We start from the raw sequence: 19,343 nt of genomic DNA on the forward strand, positions 1-19,343 counted from the left end.
TTATTTTTTCCCTAATCTCAGCTAGGTGGGCTCTGTTATTAGTTGCTTTTTGTTGGTGATCCTGCAAGGAAACGACTAATTTCCATTGCTTTTCCTTCCAACTATGTTTTCTCGCTAGCATTGAGACAACAATGCAACAGAAAATTTAGAGTATGACACTAAAGATGAGCCAATTCAAAATATGCTATCCTTCCACGTGGAATGGTTGCCCTTCCCTTCTTCTTCACAAAGCCAGTCAAACTCTCTCCCTTGCACTTCCCTCCAATGGCAGACTTCACCCATAACCACCGATGTCAGCAAGCCTCACCGCATCATTCTCCTTGTCGACCTTGACCCTTTCCTCCCTTCCCAAAGACCTAGCACACCCACCTCCTCCCATCATCGATGTCATGCCCTCCTCGTGAGGCCCTTCCCAACTGTTTCCACCTCAAATCAGTGTCTTCACCCTAGCTTCGGGTGCAACTAGCCCGTTGACTTCAATCCACGAGCGGCAGTGCCCTAGCGTGTGACGGTGTATTAGGACGGAGCGGCCCCAGCGTGAGACGTGGCTGTCATTGTGGGAAAGGGTCAAAAGAGTATTTAAGCTAATTATTAGGACATTATTTTTTATAATTATGTTCATAATGATTAATCCAAATAATATTTCGGTAGTGTCGGCATATGTTTATTTTCAGGATCGAAACATACGTCTTTATAATAAGTACATCATCACAAAATATGATAAAGAGTGAGTAATTAAATTAAATTACAAGTATTTAAGTAGATTTAACTTTATATCAAAATACATAACCCGAACATTTGCTGTAGTAGCTACGCAGCGGAATAAGTTACATAACGATAAAAGATAGGTTGCGCCACCCTAAAATAACAACATACGAGTATAATGACACTACTCCTGCTTGTCGCTAACATCAGCAGGTATAAAGTAGCAAAAAACTAAATCTTCCTCACCTGAAAAACAAATAAAGCACATGAGTATGAAGGTACTCGCAAAACTTAATCCATAATAGACACTTATAAATAGTCTGACTCTAAGAAAAATTTATATAGGTAATTAGCGAGGATTCGGCCACAAATATAAAGTAACTTCATATGCAAAAGTGATTTGGACTCAAGTGTAAGCATCTACACCTAACCAAAATACTATTGTATCATGAGATCATCAACATAACTTAACTGTAACTTGTACCACATCAACTCTTTATTAACATCCCTAGCTATGTCCCAACATTCCATCACAACATCCCAATAACAAAGACTCTACGATTGATATAAATAGACAGAAACATACTCATAACCGAAAACGCGGCAATTCGAATTGATCTTACACCTTGCAGAGGTATATCTTTACAAACACGATATGAGGACCATTCAGTTTGTGTCATCCGCTAAAATGCACACAAGAGGTACTTGTGTCAATCTTTTTCAATTGAGCCCTGAAACATACACCTATAGGTGTGGAGGTCTACTAGGGCTACTCCTGGATCACCCTAGTTACGCCTAAAGTTATGAAAGTAGCTAGAACTACTACTTGAGTAAACTAGATACCTCTAAAAGCCTATTAGGCTCACAACACCTTCATGATGTTACCTTTACAAGTCTATCATGCCCACAGCACCGTACGCCAACAAGCTAAAAGGTCACAGCTACAAAAGGTATTCGACTTATCTTACCATTATATCGACATGTGGTAAGTACGAAAAGTGCCAAAGATAACTACAATAACAGTCGATTCTTAAACGATTTAAGTGGGCCTATAGCATCCAAGACTCACTTCTCGAGCCATCCCTAATGCCCGTCCGAACATCGTCTTATCCTTACTAACTTACACATCTCATCATCATCATTGTATTTGTGAAATAAGAGTAAGCCCTAAGCTCGCGAATGATGGTCGAACCACCGCTCGACTTCTACCGATGACATAAGTATTGCTAAGCATGATATATTCATTTTAAGTTAGACAATTGAGTGCTATACCCAGGGTTACAATGGATCAAGAGATAAAAATACTAAGGAAGAGTAATGCAACAATTAGGATCTACTTCCAAAAACCCGACCTCGACTAAGTATCACGCGTGACATACATATAGCATTCTTTATCAAATTAAAGACAACATATGATCTAAAGTGATGGGTGCAACATACTTATATGCTTACCTTTCTCAAGTGCTTCACACAATATCACAACTAGGTTCCAGCTCAAGAATATCCATGTTGCTCTCCGGTTCATCAATCACTAAAAGAAATAACGATGCATCATAATTAACGTGATGAAATACTATGATATATGTATCAAATGCTATGAAAATTGAATAGGATATGAGGTACTGAGTAAATAATATGATGCAACAAGAATCATATGAATTGAAGTGCGAAAGCTCATGTATAAAAGATTAATTTAAGGTATGGTAAAAAAGGATAGTAATTAAGCTAGCTATCAAGATTAAATGAGATTCACAATTTAAACAGAACTTTCATACCAAAGTATATTTTTCCTAGATAGAACTTATTATAAAATGAATTTTCCAAGTAGTTTCAGAATTTTAGGACATCACATTAATTAACTGTGATTTAATTAAGCTGAAATATATTTAATTAATTAATTAATTATTAAAAAGTATTTCTTGAGTTCCAACATTTTTAAAATGTATCATACTCATATGAAGCTAACGCAACTGGTCTCATAATTTTAGAGTTCGTATAAATTAACTATGAAATTTATAAGGTATCAGCAAAGTAAACAAAAGAAGAAAAACGCCTAATAAAAAGTAGAATCTAGAGGGTCCGGGTTAAACTCGGAATCTCCGGGTACTGAAACTTTCGGGTGAACCTCCGGGTGGAGGTCCTCTGTTAAAAAGTGCTTGGATTAACCTAGAACCTCCAGGTTAAAGCAGAACATGAGTTTTTCGATGATTCGTCAGCCGATTCAACTTGCATGTCTCTCTAAATTGAGGATAAACATGTTTGGTGCTAATGAATGGATTATAGACCTAATTTGCCCACTCTAAAAAATTTATTCATTTGCCCTATCTCATCTAAACATCCCTTCTAGCTCTTTTACCTCAAGAACACCAGTGCTTCACTATTCTTCAATTGCAGCTCCGAAACTCGAAATCCAACCAAACCCAACAAGCATTCACAGCAAGAGAACCTATGAGACTCACCCAAAGTCTTGTTGGAGGTTGGGGAACGTCGGTTGGGGAAGATGAAGAAGATGAAGACGGCCTGGTGAAATTGCAGAAAAACGAGGTGTGACAAAAATGATTTGCACTCATTCAAATCTTCATGCATGTGAGAAACTCTTGGATGGATAGAGAGCTAGAGATGTTGGGAATATAGTGGTAATACATGCATACCTTGAATCCTTGTTCTTGGGTGAGATTTTGGGTGGAGTAGTGAGAGAGTTTGAGAGAGGGAAGGAGAAGAAGTGGTGCTGCTTTTGCCCCGTTGTTCTGACCGGTTGAGAGAGGGAGAGCAAGAGTGAGTGGATGAGAAGAGAGAGTGACGGATGCTAGCGCCCAAGGGAAAAGGAGGGGGTGGGCTAGCCAAAGGTGGGTCCCACTTGCAAGTGAAGCAACCCAAAAGCTGAAAAATATTTCCTCCTCTCTCATTTTTCCTCTCTCCTTTAATTAACCCAAAAGGGTACTGTAGTGCTCCAAAAATTCTTGGATGTTTTTTGTCGCAATTAAAATGAGAGAACCCATTTTAGAATGGATTCACCCGCAAAGTGTAACATCCTGAGTTTTACCATTTTAGAAAATTGCAAAATTCACTCTAAATTAAAAAAATTCTAATTATTTAAACCAAGATAAAATCAAGGAAATATATATTTGATACATATATACTCGTATGCATATATTCAAATATATTATTTTGGCTAAGTATTTTAGAGAGCACCAAATTAATCATATACATTTTGGTTTATTGCTTTTATGGTTCTTCGAGTGGAGATTTGAATTTGAACATCTTTCAAATTCAAATCTATTTTCTTAGTTTCACTTAAGCTGTAGTCCAAATTGAATTAAATTCTTTTGAAGTCAAACCTATCTCAAATTCAAATTGTTTGAATCCAACTCCTCTCCCAAAGTCAGAGCTTCGAATCCAACTCATAATTCAAATACCCTTATTTGAATTGATGCCAAATCCAAATTCTTCAAATACTCCTATTTGAATTTAATCCCAAATATCTCAAATCTCGACTCTTTCAAAACTTCATCGATTATGTATTCGAATGCAACTTGAATCATTCGAGTTATAATCCAATTCTTCCAGTTCAATCGCTTCGCACACTCATTTCAATTGATTCGAATCTTGGGTCACATATTTATCTCATATTCAAGTCCTCGTTCCAAAATCAATTCAAATTCAAATTCAAATTGTTCCTATCCCAATCTAGTTTGATTCAAATTATTCATTGAAACATCATGTATCTCATTTCAATTCAAATACATTCAAATTGAATCATCATTCATTCAATTTCAAATTCAAATACTTTCCAGTTTTATCTTTTCGCAAATTCGTTTCAATACAATCCATTTCAAATTCAAGTCATTCATCGAATCATCATACAATAATTCAAATTTGAATATCTTTATTTGAATTATCACACATTTCATTTACAATTAAAATACATCAAATTGGTTTGTCACACAAATATCTCACTCTCTCATCTCACTGTTCTCTATCATCTCTCTGTCCACTCTCTCTGATCTTTTCTCAGAGTAGCAACTATGCGCTTCCTCCTCTCTCTCTCTCACTGATCTTTCACCCTAGAGCAGCAAGCAAACTTTCCTTTCCCTTCCTCTTCTCCTCTCTTGCTTGACCTGCAAGACTCCCCCAACCGCAAGCATACACACATGCATACATCACATACACACACAAGCAGCACGGTGAGCACCACTGCCTCCCCTCTTTACCCCTTCGCGCCATCCAGGCCGCCACCATGCTTTGCTCCTCCTCACCCATAGCACCGTTCCCGTGAGTGCGTAGCCCTGGCCAGCAGCCTGCTTGACCATGGGCACACAACACTGAGCTAGTCCCCTCTACGCTGCTGTCATGGTCATCGTTGTCGTGCTCGACCACCTTGTAGCATCTAGGTCCTTAAGTAAGTGGTAAGTGTTTCGGTGATTAATGACAACCGTATCATTGTGACTAATGCGTATGTTTTGAAGGGAATCAAAATTCTTTAGTTCACAATGATTGAATGGGTTTTCTTGGTCCCTCGTGGAATTTTATTGGTTGATCAAAGGACATTTGCGTCAAGATTAAGAATCTTCTAGTTCTAAGTGTCACAAGGTGACGAAGGATATTTAAAGTAGACATATATCTCTTTTTTATCTTTTGACCGTACTATAAAAAGGGCTAAGTGTTGTAGCTTGATCTAGTTGAGTCTAGACATAATTGGATGCACACTTACGAAAATATAACACTAGGTAGCTCAAAGAAGCCCATGAGTGAGAAGTTGAGAAGTTAGAACTCAAAGTCGATTGAATTGGACGAGTCTCAGAAAGTTTGTTTTCACTGGATTATCCGGTATGAGAAGGATTAAACTCACCAGACTATTTTTTCCTTTCTGTGAAGATTTCAAATGACCTCATCGGATTGTCCAGTGATGGGAGGAATTTTGCACCGGAGCATTTAGCAAAAGAGTCATTTTTCAGAGAATTTTGAAGTTACATGCACCGGATTATTCGGAGATCTGAAGAACGCATACACTGGACTATTTAACAGAAGAACTATTTTTCTAGAGAAAATCAGAGTTTAACTGACCGGATTGTCCGATGACTTAAAGGAGTTATCACCGGACTATTTAACAGAAGCTTGGTATTTTCGGAGGAAATGGATTATAACTCACCGGACTATCCAGTGATGCTATGTGGAAGAACGCCGGAGCATTTTGCAACGGCTACTAACAACTATCAGATCAGCGTGTGAAAAAAAAAGTAAACTCACCGGATTGTCCGGTGTTAACAGAGGTGTGTGCACCGGACCATCCGGTGTTCACAGAAAAAGTGAGTGGTTGGGCAACGGCTAGATTTGAACCTCTAGCCTATATATACCTCATCACTTGGTTTCATTCATCTCTTTTGCAACCTAGAAGTGTTCATACACAGTGTATGTCATCTAGAGGCAAGGGAGAGCACTTGAGGTGATTTGCAAGTTCTTAATTGAAGATTAAGGACTCCATTAGTGCTTTAAGAGTAGTGAGTGTGCATCTAGTTGTTGTTTAGGCTTGATAGGGATCAAGTGAACCAGTTAGCTTGTTACTCTTGGTGGTTGGCAACACCTAGCCGGTCATAGAGATTGAAGGTGTTCTCAGTGAGCTCTTGGAGGTCTTGTGGGAGTCCCGTGAAGCTCGTGAACTTGGTTTGATGCCCGCTAATTTGGAGATGGACAAGTGTCAATCACTAGTGAGCACTTGAGTCTTTGTGACTCAAGGGGGAGTGACATCCTTGTGTGGATGCTCAAACGAGGATTAGTGAAGAGTGCCAACTCTTCGATACCTCAAGAAAAACTTGGTGTCCCCTTTCCCTACTCTTGTTACATTCCGCATTTTGCTTCTAGCATTTCGTTCATGCAAGTTTCTATTCCGTATTTTACTTATGTTCTATATACTTGCATGTTTGTGCTTATCATTCTAGCTTGCTAGGTTGTCTAGTTGCTTTTATTCATTCTAGACTATGGTTGTTCTTTGTTATAGAATTCGGTAGTTGGGTTAGTTTTTTATTAGTGCCCTATTCACCTCCCCTCTAGGGCCATTAGATCCTTTCACACCTCCAGGCCACCGCATCTCCTAGCGTTTCCCACCCGCACGTGCCACCTCCTGCAGCTGCATCGTCCCGAACGCGTTGCTCCCCAGCGCTGACAGCCACGGTGAGTCTTCCCTCTTCCTCTCTGATGTCTCCCTATGAACCGCACGTGTTGTGCCACGCCGTGAGCATCGTGCTATATCACACCACCAATCCACATCATTCCACCCGCACGTCACCCACGACATCACGTCGCGTAGCTGCCGTGCAAGCTGCGTCGCGTGCTCACGCGCCGTCCACCGCGCAGACGACCGCCCCTTCCCTGCTAAGCTGGAATCCCAGCACGCTTGGCCAAGGTGCCCACCACCATCGAATTTCCATTGGTCGGTCGTCTCCTCCTCGCCCTAGCCCAGCCGAGAAGCCCCGACGTCCTGGCTTCTCTTCGCCGTCGAGCTTCCTCTCCCTCGCGCTGAGCCCCTCTGCTCTCTCCCTCTCCAGCGAGTCATCGTCTTCCTCCAGCCTTCACCTCCTCCCAGTGCACCTTCCTCTCTCCTAGAATCGCCTTCTCCCTCTTCACTGGCCTCCTGCTCCCCAGCCGGCCACCCCTTTCTTCCCCGGCCGAGCTCATCTCCGGCCAGCCACCATCTCCTCCGGCCGATCCCCTCTGCCTCTCACTTTCTTCGGCCTCCCTCTCTGTGAGTCGCACGGGATAAGACCCGGCCGACGTTATCCTCACCCTATGGACCCTACTAGTCAGGCTGGCCAATAGCCACATGGCTCCAGTCCACCGTGCACCGCCCACCAAACCAACCCCGGTCCACCCAGCCACATACCAAGCCCACGAATCCAGTGCACTGTGGACTCCGCTCAAAAACTCCCATGGTTCACAAGTCTCATAGACCAAGTTCACAACATAGTGCCCTTTTCCAATTTTCATAATTTCTATTTCCATCAAATCTTTCGATGACCATAACTCCTCCATTTTAACTCCGATTTTGGTGATTCTTTCGCCGATATTCCTCTAAAATCATGATCTTCCTCCGGCCAAGTCTTGTAATTTTTTGGAACTCATTTAATTTTCTAGTTCGGTATTTAATTAGTGTCATGACGTTTAGCCTATATTTAATTTTCGTCTTTTAATAAATAAAGATGAGTTAGTTACTTTGATAACCATGTTTAGGTTATAATCATAGATTAGTTGCTTATGTAATCTAGCAAAAGTAAATGTTTAATCATCATATTATTTACAGAATAGTTTTTAGAATAACTAAAGAATTAATCTTTTAATTAAATTTTTAGAAGTAAATTGTTATTTCATGTTTTAATCCATAGGATTTAATCTGAGTATAATTAATGAAACAAGTCATTAGAAGATGATAGAATAATTTAACGTTAGTAATTAGTTAATTGAATACTTTTTGAATAATTAATTAATTAGTTTTAAAGAATAGTTTAACCTAATTAATTAATTATATAAATGCTCTTATGATGGCAATAATATATAGCTTAAATAGAGTGACAATTAAGTAATACTAGTTAATTAGGAATAAATACTAGATTACCATGTTTTAGTGCTGTAGATTAGAATGTTAATATGACACTTAAGCATATATAATAACCTAGAGTTATACTACATATATATATACATGCTCACATACATATAGACGTAAGTATCACACATACATTCATATATGTACACACGCACTCATCTACACGTAGAAACCCTAACATACGCTTTTCGATAATTAAGCTAATAAATGCTCACTTAATTATTATTAACTTATTTAGGCTTCTTCTTAAGTTAATAAAACAACTAGGTGAACAACTTGACCTAGCTCCACTAGATAATCTCGCTAGTCTCTGTATGTTAGTTTCGCTAAGCTTAGTGTTGCCGTCGTCTTCCCGTTAGGTTAGCTTTTGTTGTTTTCCTCGGTCGTTCTTCTCGAAGTCACGGATCTGAGCAAGAACGTGAAGAAGGAACTGAAGGCGAGGCCTGATGATCAAGAACCCGAGATGCTCGAACGACAAGATCGATCATGAATTGATTTTCATGAAGGCAAAGCTTATTTCCTTGATCATATTGAACCTATGTTTTCAAATAATCTACGTGATCAACTTAAAATTGGACTTATATCGCATGTGCTATGTATTGCGCTTTTACAAACTGCTTATAGTAGTTAATCCTATCAACACTTATATGCCATAAATGTTATCATACAAAATACATATTACACTAAGATTACCGGTTGTTATATATATTAATGACAGATGACACTTTGATATCTAGTATGCTTAGGATTGAATACGTCTCTTTGGAGATGTCATTTTTAAAACACTTTTTTTTCAGAGATAAGATTTACTGTTATCAATGATAACTCATATACCATGAATTCTTGATGGTTGTGAATTCTATAATGATTGTGAAATCCTTGGTGTCGTGTGGGATATGGTGGATGATGTGTATAAATGGGTAAAAACTGTTTAGCAGGGTAGGTGGAGTAGTACTTTTGATGAGGATGCTCCTGGGGCTTGAGTTACCTCTGTGGTATTCATTGCTAGAAGATACCTACCCTAGCCGTTTAAGACCCGAGTCATTGCGTCGTGCTTAGCCACCCTGTGCAACCATGCATCCTGAATGGGCATTACTTGACTTCTCTTTCACCGGACTAAGTTAAGCATTATACTAGAAGGCTGAGAGCAGCGAGCAATTAGGTGGCCATATGTCTCTCTGTTTGAAAGTTGGTAGTACCGGCCCGGGCTTAAAAAGGGGACTGGCTTTCAGTACATGGACTCTGGCGCTTTGGGGTAAATCTCGTAGAAAAGCCTGGTAAGAAAGGTAATTGGAGTATCTCGGTATGATTCGCTCCTCCGCTTGCAACGGTTGGAGACTGCGCATATCATGTGGGTACAGTGTATAACCTCTACAGAGTGTAAACCTATTCGAATAGCCGTGTCCACGATCATAGACATGCGACAGCAGTAACCGTTTTGACTAGACTCCAGATGCGTGTATCTTGATGAGTGAGTGTGTGGACTAGATATCTGTGTGATGAGGTTGCTGGCTCAATCCGCCAAGATCTGTGTGGTATTAGAGGTACACCATATGTGATAAAAGGGACTGTAGAGTGTGATGTAGTCCTTCCCAGGATCGAAAAACCCTAGATATAACTTGTAACTATTTTCTAGATTTAAAACTGTTTCAAAAGCTTTGTTACCAGGTTACTTATTTTAAACTGTTTCAAAAGCTTTGTTACCAAGTTACTTTATTATAAACTATTTCAAAAGCTTTGTTACTAGGTTATCTTGTTTTATACTATTTTAAAAGCTTTGTTACTATATTACCTTGTTTTAAACTGCATCAAAAGCTTTGTTATTAGGTGACTTTTGTTTCAAAAGGTTAACGGTAGATAATATAACTGGATAACTGCATAAAACCAGTTTTACACTTAAAACTATGTCGTAAAGCCTTATTCTTGAAATACTCATTATGCATCTATCAACCCCTTTAAGTTGTATAGGACTTGTTGAGTACCTTCCATATCTAGTCTTGCCACTTTTAGATTTTTGAGATGAAGGTCAACCTAAGCCCAGTCAAAGATAAGTGAAGAAGTCTAAGGTCATGTCCGCACCCGAGTTGCCTGTGGCATTGGGTGCATCGTTCGTTTCGCTCCGCTGTGTTGTAGGCTCTTCTGCTTGACTAGTTTGCTGTGGATCCTTGTCCATCGGACCATCTTTCGTATTGTTCAGGTAATTATTTTACTTTATTTTTATTTGAAGTATGTATTTGATTCATTATGTTGAATTCTGTGTGTATTAGCTACTTGATCCAGGGACTAATACATGAGACACAGGGGAATCCGAAGTCGGGATCCTGACACAAAGCCTATGTGAGACTTAAACTAACGAAAAATTCTAACATCGAGTATTTTCCAACTACATAGCAAATATCAAACCACCATTCGAATTAACAAGTAAATTCTAAAATGCTTAACAATAAACATGATACTTATGATGCTTAATGACATGATTAAGTAATTGAGACATGACACCTAGCAGCCTGACAGAGGAGAGGTCCCCACTATCACCCATGAGCTGGCTCTATTCATGAGCATTCTCCATGGTTCCCAATGTCTCTCTCACACACGCCGCCCAACCACCACCATCATGTCCTCACACCGTTCCTTGGCTCCTCCCAATTCCTCTAGATCCGTCACCCTTTACCTCTCCCCCCAATTCCTCCCTGGCTCGGTCGGCGCAAGCGGCTAAGTCCTCAGTTGCCTAGCCTGGCAAGCTCTAGGACGATGCGGTCGACGGATAGTCCGACTAGGAGCTTGGTATTCACATCCTCGTTGATGCGGTTGACAGGTAGTCCGACGAGGAGGAGCTTAGCGTTTGCGTCCTCGTTGATGCGGCCCCTAGGCACCAATGGAAGTTTTGGTGTGTGTGGCAGGATGGGCAGGGGGGGTCAAAGCTCACTTACTTGGCCCTGCAAGGTTGGTCTTTGAGGTGGTGGGCCACACGGTACGTCGTCGTGGACGGTGCTAGAGGCGGCGCGTGGTGGTACTGCTGGCATGGGACATGTGGTCCCTAGGTTGCATGGGACTGTAGCTGCTCACCGGGTAGCGATCATGGTAAGAGCTCGACAGTGCCTGCTAGGTTGATGAGCTGGAGCTGTTGAGGAGTTATTGCTTCTCATTTGGTTAAGCAGGAAGCGCCTAGTCTCCCCGCACGTTGACATGAAGGATGGGGGAGGAGATAGAAGAAAAGACATGATCCTTTTCCTGAAGGAGTGAGTTGGGTCGTGGACCTCATTGCCACATTAGCCAAAACCATCATATAAACTACCTTGAAATGATATAGGGGTAGTTTGAACCTTTTAAGAGATAAGGGGAGGGGTAAGATTTTTTGGTTTTAGACTGAGGTGAAAATCAGAATTTGTGACCTTTTCTTCATATTTGTATTTTTTATTAATTTTGTATTATGCTATTCTAATTTTTTATTCTTACTTATCTTAGTCATTGTACTTTTTTCATACGAAGGATATAAATATGTGATTTTTTAAATTAAAAATTGAAATGAAACCCAAGTTGCCCAGAAATACGCCCACGAGCACGGACACCCGCGGCGGATAAAGAATTCCGAAAGAAATAAGGGCGACCAGGGACCAGCAAAGTGGAAAACGCCACTGACTCCACGGCCCCACCCATCCGCTCACGTGGCCTCCGCCATCTCCCCGCGTTTTCCCCAAAACCGCCCACACCCACACGCCACGCCTGTCGCGCTCGCACGCCGGCGCACCTGCTCTCCTGCGGTCCTGCTTCCGCAGCCAATCCCACAACCCAGCGCGCAGGTCGCGGTCTCCCCTGTCGTCTCCAGAAATCTTCCACTCTAGCCCGAGCCCGAGCCCGAGCGCTCCCCATCACCTCCTCCCCTCGTCAAACCCCAGACCCCAGCCAGCCATGGGTAACCGCGCCTCGCGCCACCATCGCCACGCCACCGACCAGCAGCCGGCCCCGCCGACCCAGCCCAATCCCCAGACTCCTCCGCCGCCGCCGCAGCAGCAGCAGCCGAAGCCGAAGCCCCAGCCGACTCCGGCGCTGGCGGCAGACGCTGGGGCGGTGGGGCGCGTACTGGGGCGGCCGATGGAGGACGTGCGCGCGACCTACACCTTCGGCCGCGAGCTCGGCCGGGGCCAGTTCGGGGTCACCTACCTCGTCACGCACCGGGAGACAGGGCAGCGCTTCGCCTGCAAGTCCATCGCCACGCGGAAGCTCGTCCACCGTGACGACATCGAGGACGTGCGCCGCGAGGTGCAGATCATGCACCACCTCACGGGCCACCGCAACATTGTCGAGCTCCGCGGCGCCTACGAGGACAGGCACTCGGTCAACCTCGTCATGGAGCTCTGCGAGGGCGGGGAGCTCTTCGACCGCATCATCGCGAAGGGCCACTACACCGAGCGAGCCGCAGCCGCGCTCTGCCGCGAGATCGTCGCCGTCGTGCACAGCTGCCACTCCATGGGGGTATTCCACCGGGATCTCAAGCCTGAGAACTTTTTGTTCCTCAACAACAAGGAGGACTCGCCGCTCAAGGCCACTGACTTCGGCCTCTCCGTCTTCTTGAAGCACGGTGAGTGCTTGATTTTGACTGCATCTGTTCTTCCATATGGATCCTGACGTGTGGGATTTTGTGGTGTTTGACTGGATGTGGATGTCTGTTTGACTTGACTGATTCGCTGGGTTTCGAACCCCAGCATTGCTAAAATTAGTGTCTAGATGGAGGTGGCATTATCCATCTGTCGATTCTTGCTGCGTGTTCCAAAGGTGGCATTGTAGATTTGCATTGTTTACTCTTTAGGCACTGCATTGTTTCCACCATGGGTCGTTAAGTGAAGGAAGCATAGCGCATCAAGCTTGCGAGAAGTGCATGCACAGAATGGGAAATGACACCCTTAGCTTGTTGGATAAAAGTGAGATTATTCATTTTGCAAATTGTTAGTCACGGTGGAGTATTTATTGTGGTGCTTTATGTTATCTCTTTTGTTTTGTATTTTAGGAAGTTAAATGGCCTGTTACTTCATTTGTATTCGTGGCATGAGAATGAATGAGAACCTAAAACGGATGATGCAGGCGAGATGTTTAAGGATCTTGTGGGAAGTGCGTACTATGTTGCTCCTGAGGTGCTGAAACGGCACTATGGGGCAGAGGCTGATATATGGAGTGCTGGGGTTATTCTTTACATCCTTCTGTCTGGTGTTCCTCCTTTTTGGGCAGGTTAGTTTTGCTACATCTCATTTCAATCGTATGTTTTGCTTCTATCACTCTAACACAATTGATTATTCCTTCTCTTCATCCATTTTTTGCCAGAGAACGAGGATGGTATATTTGATGCCGTCTTGCGCGGTCACATTGATTTCTCTTCTGATCCTTGGTCTTCAATATCTAATGGTGCAAAGGATTTGGTCAAGAAGATGCTGCGGCAAGACCCAAAAGAGCGCCTGACTGCTGCTGAAATTTTGAGTAAGTTAACTGCTCTTTCTCTGTCTTTGTATATCTAATTGTGGAATCACGTTTCATAATATGGTATTCTTATTTGTAGAGAATAAACACTGCTGTAGTAAGTTTAGTTACAAAATGAGAGTAATCATTCCTCCTAGTTTCTTCCACGTTTCGTGTTTTTTGATACAAGAGCGTAAAAGTGCTGATAGTTGTTATAGAATTATAGAAAGAAACTGCTGATTTTTCTCTTTGTCGAAGACCGTTTGCTTTCCACATGAACTGAATATTCATTTGTTTATTATTTGCAAGTATAGTTTATCAGTCTAATATTATGAGCATACAGATCATCCATGGATTAAAGAAGATGGAGAGGCACCAGATAAGCCACTTGACATTACGGTCATCAGTAGAATGAAACAGTTCAGGGCAATGAACAAACTTAAGAAAGTTGCATTGAAGGTCACTGGCTTGGACTCCAAAGCATTTATTCCTTCTAAAGACTTGATTTTCATTAGCAGATTCTAACCTCTTTTTATTATAACCAGGTTGTTGCTGAGAACTTATCAGATGAAGAGATTATGGGCTTAAAAGAAATGTTCAGATCCCTGGATACAGATAACAGTGGGACAATTACTCTTGAAGAGCTAAGATCTGGTTTACCAAAACTTGGCACTATAATTTCTGAATCAGAAATTAGACAGTTGATGGAGGCGGTACGTTCATCCTCCAGACCCATATGCTTCATTAGTTTTTGTTGACTACATAATTTTTTACGTTATATTTTCTTTGTTCTTATTACAAGCCCAATCCCCAAACCACACCTCCAATTTGGAAAATTGGAAGCAACTGTCCATGACTGCATTGGCCTCCACACAACCTTTTTCTTCTAAACAAGCTTCACACAACTTTCTGATCCTTTTTAATGAATGGGGAACACAAGATCACCATAATACACTCATTTATAAGGAAATATGGGATGGAAGAATTTGACTGCATCATGTTAAACTGCTATAGATGTATCAGACATTTGCACATTGTTGGTGGAACTGCTCTAATAGTTCCAGCGTATGCCATTTTGTTTCCTCGTTCTTCTTTTTAATTCCCCAAACAGGCTGATGTTGATGGAAATGGGACCATTGATTACGCGGAGTTCATATCAGCTACGATGCACTTGAATAGATTGGAGAAGGAAGACCACATACTCAAAGCATTTGAATATTTTGATAAGGACCACAGCGGGTAACTTCACTTCTAAGTTTGCCTGAACTTGTTCTGCGAATCTGGACTGTTTTCATTTGATTCCTCATTGCTTAAATCTTTCTGTGCAGATACATAACAGTAGATGAGTTGGAAGAAGCTCTGAGAAAGTATGATATGGGAGATGATAAAACAATTAAAGAAATCATTGCTGAAGTAGATACAGATCATGTGAGTATATATTTTACAGAGTTCAAGTAAAAGCTTAACTCTTACAAACATCGAAATCAATCTACTGAAGAAACCCACTTCACAGACATCAATTATGTGGCATGTTACATACTGTTGACTTTAACCACATGACATGTTACTAGAATATAGAAATGAATTCTTATAGGAAGAGAAGACCAAAGGTTTGACGTTGAGGGAGCTTGGTGTTAAAACATGCTGGTTCCATATTTGCCATCTCTTTTGTATAGTGGATTAATTTAACAGTGCCAAACTGCTGATTAAAATATATGGAGACTCACCCAGTTTGTGTACTTAAATTTGATGATGAATTAGCAAATTTCCGTAGTCTACCAACCTTCGCTTGACCAACCTACATTGGAAATGCCAAAGATTACTCATCCTTTTACTAAATTAGAACTCAAAAGCTCAAACAGAGGCTGCCTAGCACAATTTATCACTGTGCTAATGCTCCCCTTTTTATTCACCGTGCAGGATGGAAGAATTAACTACCAGGAGTTTGTTGCCATGATGAGGAGCAACAGCCCTGAGATTGTTCCGAATCGGAGGCGCATGTTCTGACTGTTGTGTACAATTTCAATGAATACTGCTTAGACATCTTCCCCTGGTCCCGTTATCATTTGGGAACAGCCATTAAGAAGACCGATCATTTGAGATCCATATATCTGCTGCCCGGACCAGTTTTTACCGAAATGGGGTGCATGATATAGCGATTCATACCTAGATGCTTTTAATCAACATCATGGACTCTGGGTGGCAGTGTTTCTTCCCATTGTATACCTTGAGGGTGTTCTGATGCTGCGATCCGTATCTTTCGCCATCCTCCATTTTAACTTGTATCCTCGATGGGATGATCAGCTCAACTGCTCCACCGAGCGTGTTATGACTCGTGATCATGTGCTTTCATCCTCTCAATCGTGGTTTTTAGCGATCAGATCAGACAAGGTTATATTATTCTGAATAAACATAGCACAAACGTGGTTCTAAATTTGTCCTCTGTGGGATACTTCTTGGTTCATGACCACATTTCCTCACAAAATAAGCAAGTACATGAACTATTTCGTTCACACCAGACCTATAGTTCGCGCACTTTTTTACCTTTAGGTTCTGCCTGTCCTAGATTCAATCTCTAAGTTCCGTTGTAACTGTGGCGTGCCGTTACAATCACAAGTGTATAGAAGTTCGCCATAGCAAAATGCATACAATCACAACTTCATTTACAACATTGAGGGGGGGGGGGGGGTGACATTTTCAGAAATTCCACGGTTTGTATTACGCTTTATTACTTACCTACATTTGCCACTACCAAGTATAAACCTTACGCAGTTTACACTCAAGCCAATTTCGGGTCTTCGGGACATACACATAATGAAACTCAACTAATTAGATGGGCCATCCACGTTGTGTTGTCTCAAAACAAAAGTATACTCCTTGCACTTCCGTTTACAGCGGAAACTGAAAGTGAAGCTAATTGCACATAATTGTATTGATAAATTCAGAGTTGCAACAATTACATTATATAAGCACATATGAGAGAAAGAATCCGGATGGCCATGTATGCGCAGGAGCCGGAAGGGCATGCATGGGTAGGAACTGGACGGGCAAGAGTTGGATGGCCATGCATGCCTAGGAGTCGGACGGTCACAGGAGCCGGACGACCAGCCGCAGAAGGCAAGGATACAGATTCTGTGTCTAACATGCCCCCGCAGTCAGAGCGGCGTTGGAGCAGACGTTCAGACCGGACCTGAACTCAGTGAATACCGACGTTGGAAGCCCCTTGGTGAAGATGTGGGCGTACTGGGACGAAGTCGAGACGTGAAGGACATGAACGTCACCGAGGGTGACATGCTCCAGAACAAAGTGTAGATCAATATCTATGTGTTTGGTGTGCTAATGCTGCACCGGGTTCGTAGAAAGGTAGATTACACTGATGTTATCGCAGTAGACAAGGGTCGCGTGACAAAGTGGACTGTGAAGCCCCCGAAGTAACTGCCGCAACTAGCAGGCCTCGACAACAGCATTGGCCATAACCCGATACTCTGCCTCCGCACTAGATCAGGACACTGTGTTCTGACGCTTGGAGGGCCAGGAAATAACATTCTCACCCAGAAATACTGCATAGCCAGAAGTGGACTTGCGAGTATCCAGGCAACCTGCCTAATCAGCATCAGAGTAAACAACTAGCTCCGTCGAACGTGACCGGTGGAGAAACAAGCTATGATCTAGAGTGCCATGGATGTACCGGAGGATGCGCTTCAGTGCAGTATAGTGAGGCTCCCCGGGATCATGCATGTGAAGACAGACCTGCTGAACCGCGTAAGCAATATCTGGGCGAGTGAATGTGAGATACTGAAGAGCGTCAGCCAGACTGCAGTAGTGGGTAGGATCGTGCACAAGAGGACTAGGCAATGAAAGCTTCGAGTGAGTGTCGACAGGTGTACTACAGGGCTTGCAATCTATCATACCCGCATGATTCAGAATGTCCAACATATATTGGCGCTGAGAGAGAAACATGCCGCCATTGCTTCGTCCCACTAAGATGCCAAGAAAATGATGGAGAAAGACTAGATCCTTCATAGAAAACTCTTGCTGAAGCACATAAATAATTCGGCGAAGAAGAGCATTCAAGGAGGCAGTCAGCACAATGTCGTCCACATAGAGCAACAAATAGGCCATGTCGACACCACAATGGTAAATAAACAAGGAAGTGTCTGACTTTGCCTCAACAAACCCCAGAGATGAAATGTGAGAGGCAAAACGGTTGTACCATGCACAAAGCGTCTATTTGAGGCCATAGAGGGACTTGTTCAGACGACAGACATAGTTTGGATGCGAGGAATCCATGAAGCCAGTGGGCTGAGAGCAGTATACTGTCTCAATCAAGGTACCATGCAAGAATGCGTTCGAACATGCCAATCACGAGACAAGGCCAAAGATAGAATAGTGCGGACGGTGGCAGGTGATTGGATCGAATGGTCCAAAAGGGGGGGGGGGGTGAATTTGACAATTAAAAATTTCTACCAAAAACTAGAACAAATAGCAACATTAGCCTTGATGAAAAAAATGTGACTACACGAACAAGCTAGGTGAAAGCAACTAAACAACCAAGCAAAGACACTAAAAATATACGGAATTAAAAGCTTACAAGAATGTAAATGCTCAAATTAAATTGTGAAATAGTAAAGAAATGGACAAGAGAACACCAAATTTTTTTTCGATGTATCGAGGAGTTAGCACTCCCTCCTAGTCCTTGTTGGTGCATCCACCAAGGATATTGCTCCCTTTGAGTCACCAAAACTCAAGTGCTTTCTCATGATTACCACTTCTCTATCTTCAGATTGGCGGGTATCAAACCAAGTGCATAGCTCTTCCTAGGGCTCTCACAAGAAATCCAAGAGCTCACCAAGACACCACCAATCACTAAAGACCGGCTAGGTGTTGCCAACCGCCAGGAGTAACAAGCCAATAGCTTCACTTGACCAAGATCAAGTCTAGACTACAGCTAGATGCACACTTGCTACTCTCTAAGCACTAATGATATCCTTAATCTTCAATTAGGGACTTAGAAATCAACTCAAGTGCTCTCTCTTGCTTCTTGATGACACACACAGTGTATGAGCTCCTCTGAGTTGCAAGAGAGCCAAATAAAACCAAGTGCATAGGTATTTATAGGCTAGATATCCAAATTATAGCCGTTACCTAACAATCCACTTTTTCTGTTAACACCTGATGATCCGGTGAGTATCTCCTTACGCACATCGGATAATCCGGCGAGTACAAACTTTCATTGGCACTGTGCCAGCTGTCATTAGCCGTTACTGCTGAGAAATAGTCTGGTGACATCATTCGGTGAACACTAACCTAACACCGGACCATCCTATGCGGACAAACTAGCTAAGTTGCCTAATGCAACCCCCTCTGAAAAATCTGCTATAATGATGATTTCATTGCCATTACTGGACTATCCGGTGAGTTAAACTTCTTTTGTCTTCAAAATTTTCTCTGGTAGAAAAGCTTCGGTGTGCATATGTGTCCATCATCGGACTATACGGTGAGTAGAACTCCTTCAATCCAACTGAAACTACCCTCTCTGGAAATATTATTCTGACAATCCATTCTTGCCTTAACCGGACCATCCGGTGAGTGGAGT

General features: G+C 42.2%; 1 protein-coding gene and 1 long non-coding RNA gene across 2 annotated transcripts; one reads left to right on the forward strand and one right to left on the reverse strand.

Moving 5' to 3' along the window:
• Nucleotides 1-2,136: 2,136 nt before the first annotated feature.
• On the reverse strand, nt 2,137-3,507 carry LOC133916115 (uncharacterized). The gene is made up of 3 exons (XR_009909455.1): nt 3,357-3,507; nt 3,165-3,225; nt 2,137-2,236 (listed from the first exon to the last, which is right to left on the reverse strand). It is a non-coding gene; the product is annotated as an uncharacterized LOC133916115 (long non-coding RNA).
• An 8,505-nt stretch (nt 3,508-12,012) lies between these two features.
• Nucleotides 12,013-16,188, forward strand: LOC133916122 (calcium-dependent protein kinase 1-like). The gene is made up of 8 exons (XM_062359645.1): nt 12,013-12,878; nt 13,379-13,522; nt 13,616-13,768; nt 14,091-14,206; nt 14,293-14,460; nt 14,859-14,986; nt 15,076-15,175; nt 15,668-16,188. The coding sequence occupies exons 1-8, from the start codon at nt 12,209-12,211 to the stop codon at nt 15,752-15,754; spliced, it is 1,566 nt and encodes a 521-aa protein (XP_062215629.1). The 5' UTR covers nt 12,013-12,208; the 3' UTR covers nt 15,755-16,188.
• Nucleotides 16,189-19,343: the final 3,155 nt, after the last annotated feature.

Source organism: Phragmites australis, chromosome 1 (genome assembly GCF_958298935.1).
Source record: "Phragmites australis chromosome 1, lpPhrAust1.1, whole genome shotgun sequence".
NCBI classification, from domain to species: domain Eukaryota; kingdom Viridiplantae; phylum Streptophyta; class Magnoliopsida; order Poales; family Poaceae; genus Phragmites; species Phragmites australis.

Bases quoted from the DNA above. Each gene is read 5' to 3' on its own strand.
- LOC133916122 (XM_062359645.1), top strand. From the start codon at position 12,209: ATGGGTAACCGCGCCTCGCGCCACCATCGCCACGCCACCGACCAGCAG. The intron at 14,461-14,858 runs GTACGTTCATCC...TTCCCCAAACAG, and splicing joins TTAGACAGTTGATGGAGGCG to GCTGATGTTGATGGAAATGG. The intron at 14,987-15,075 runs GTAACTTCACTT...CTTTCTGTGCAG, and splicing joins TTTGATAAGGACCACAGCGG to ATACATAACAGTAGATGAGT.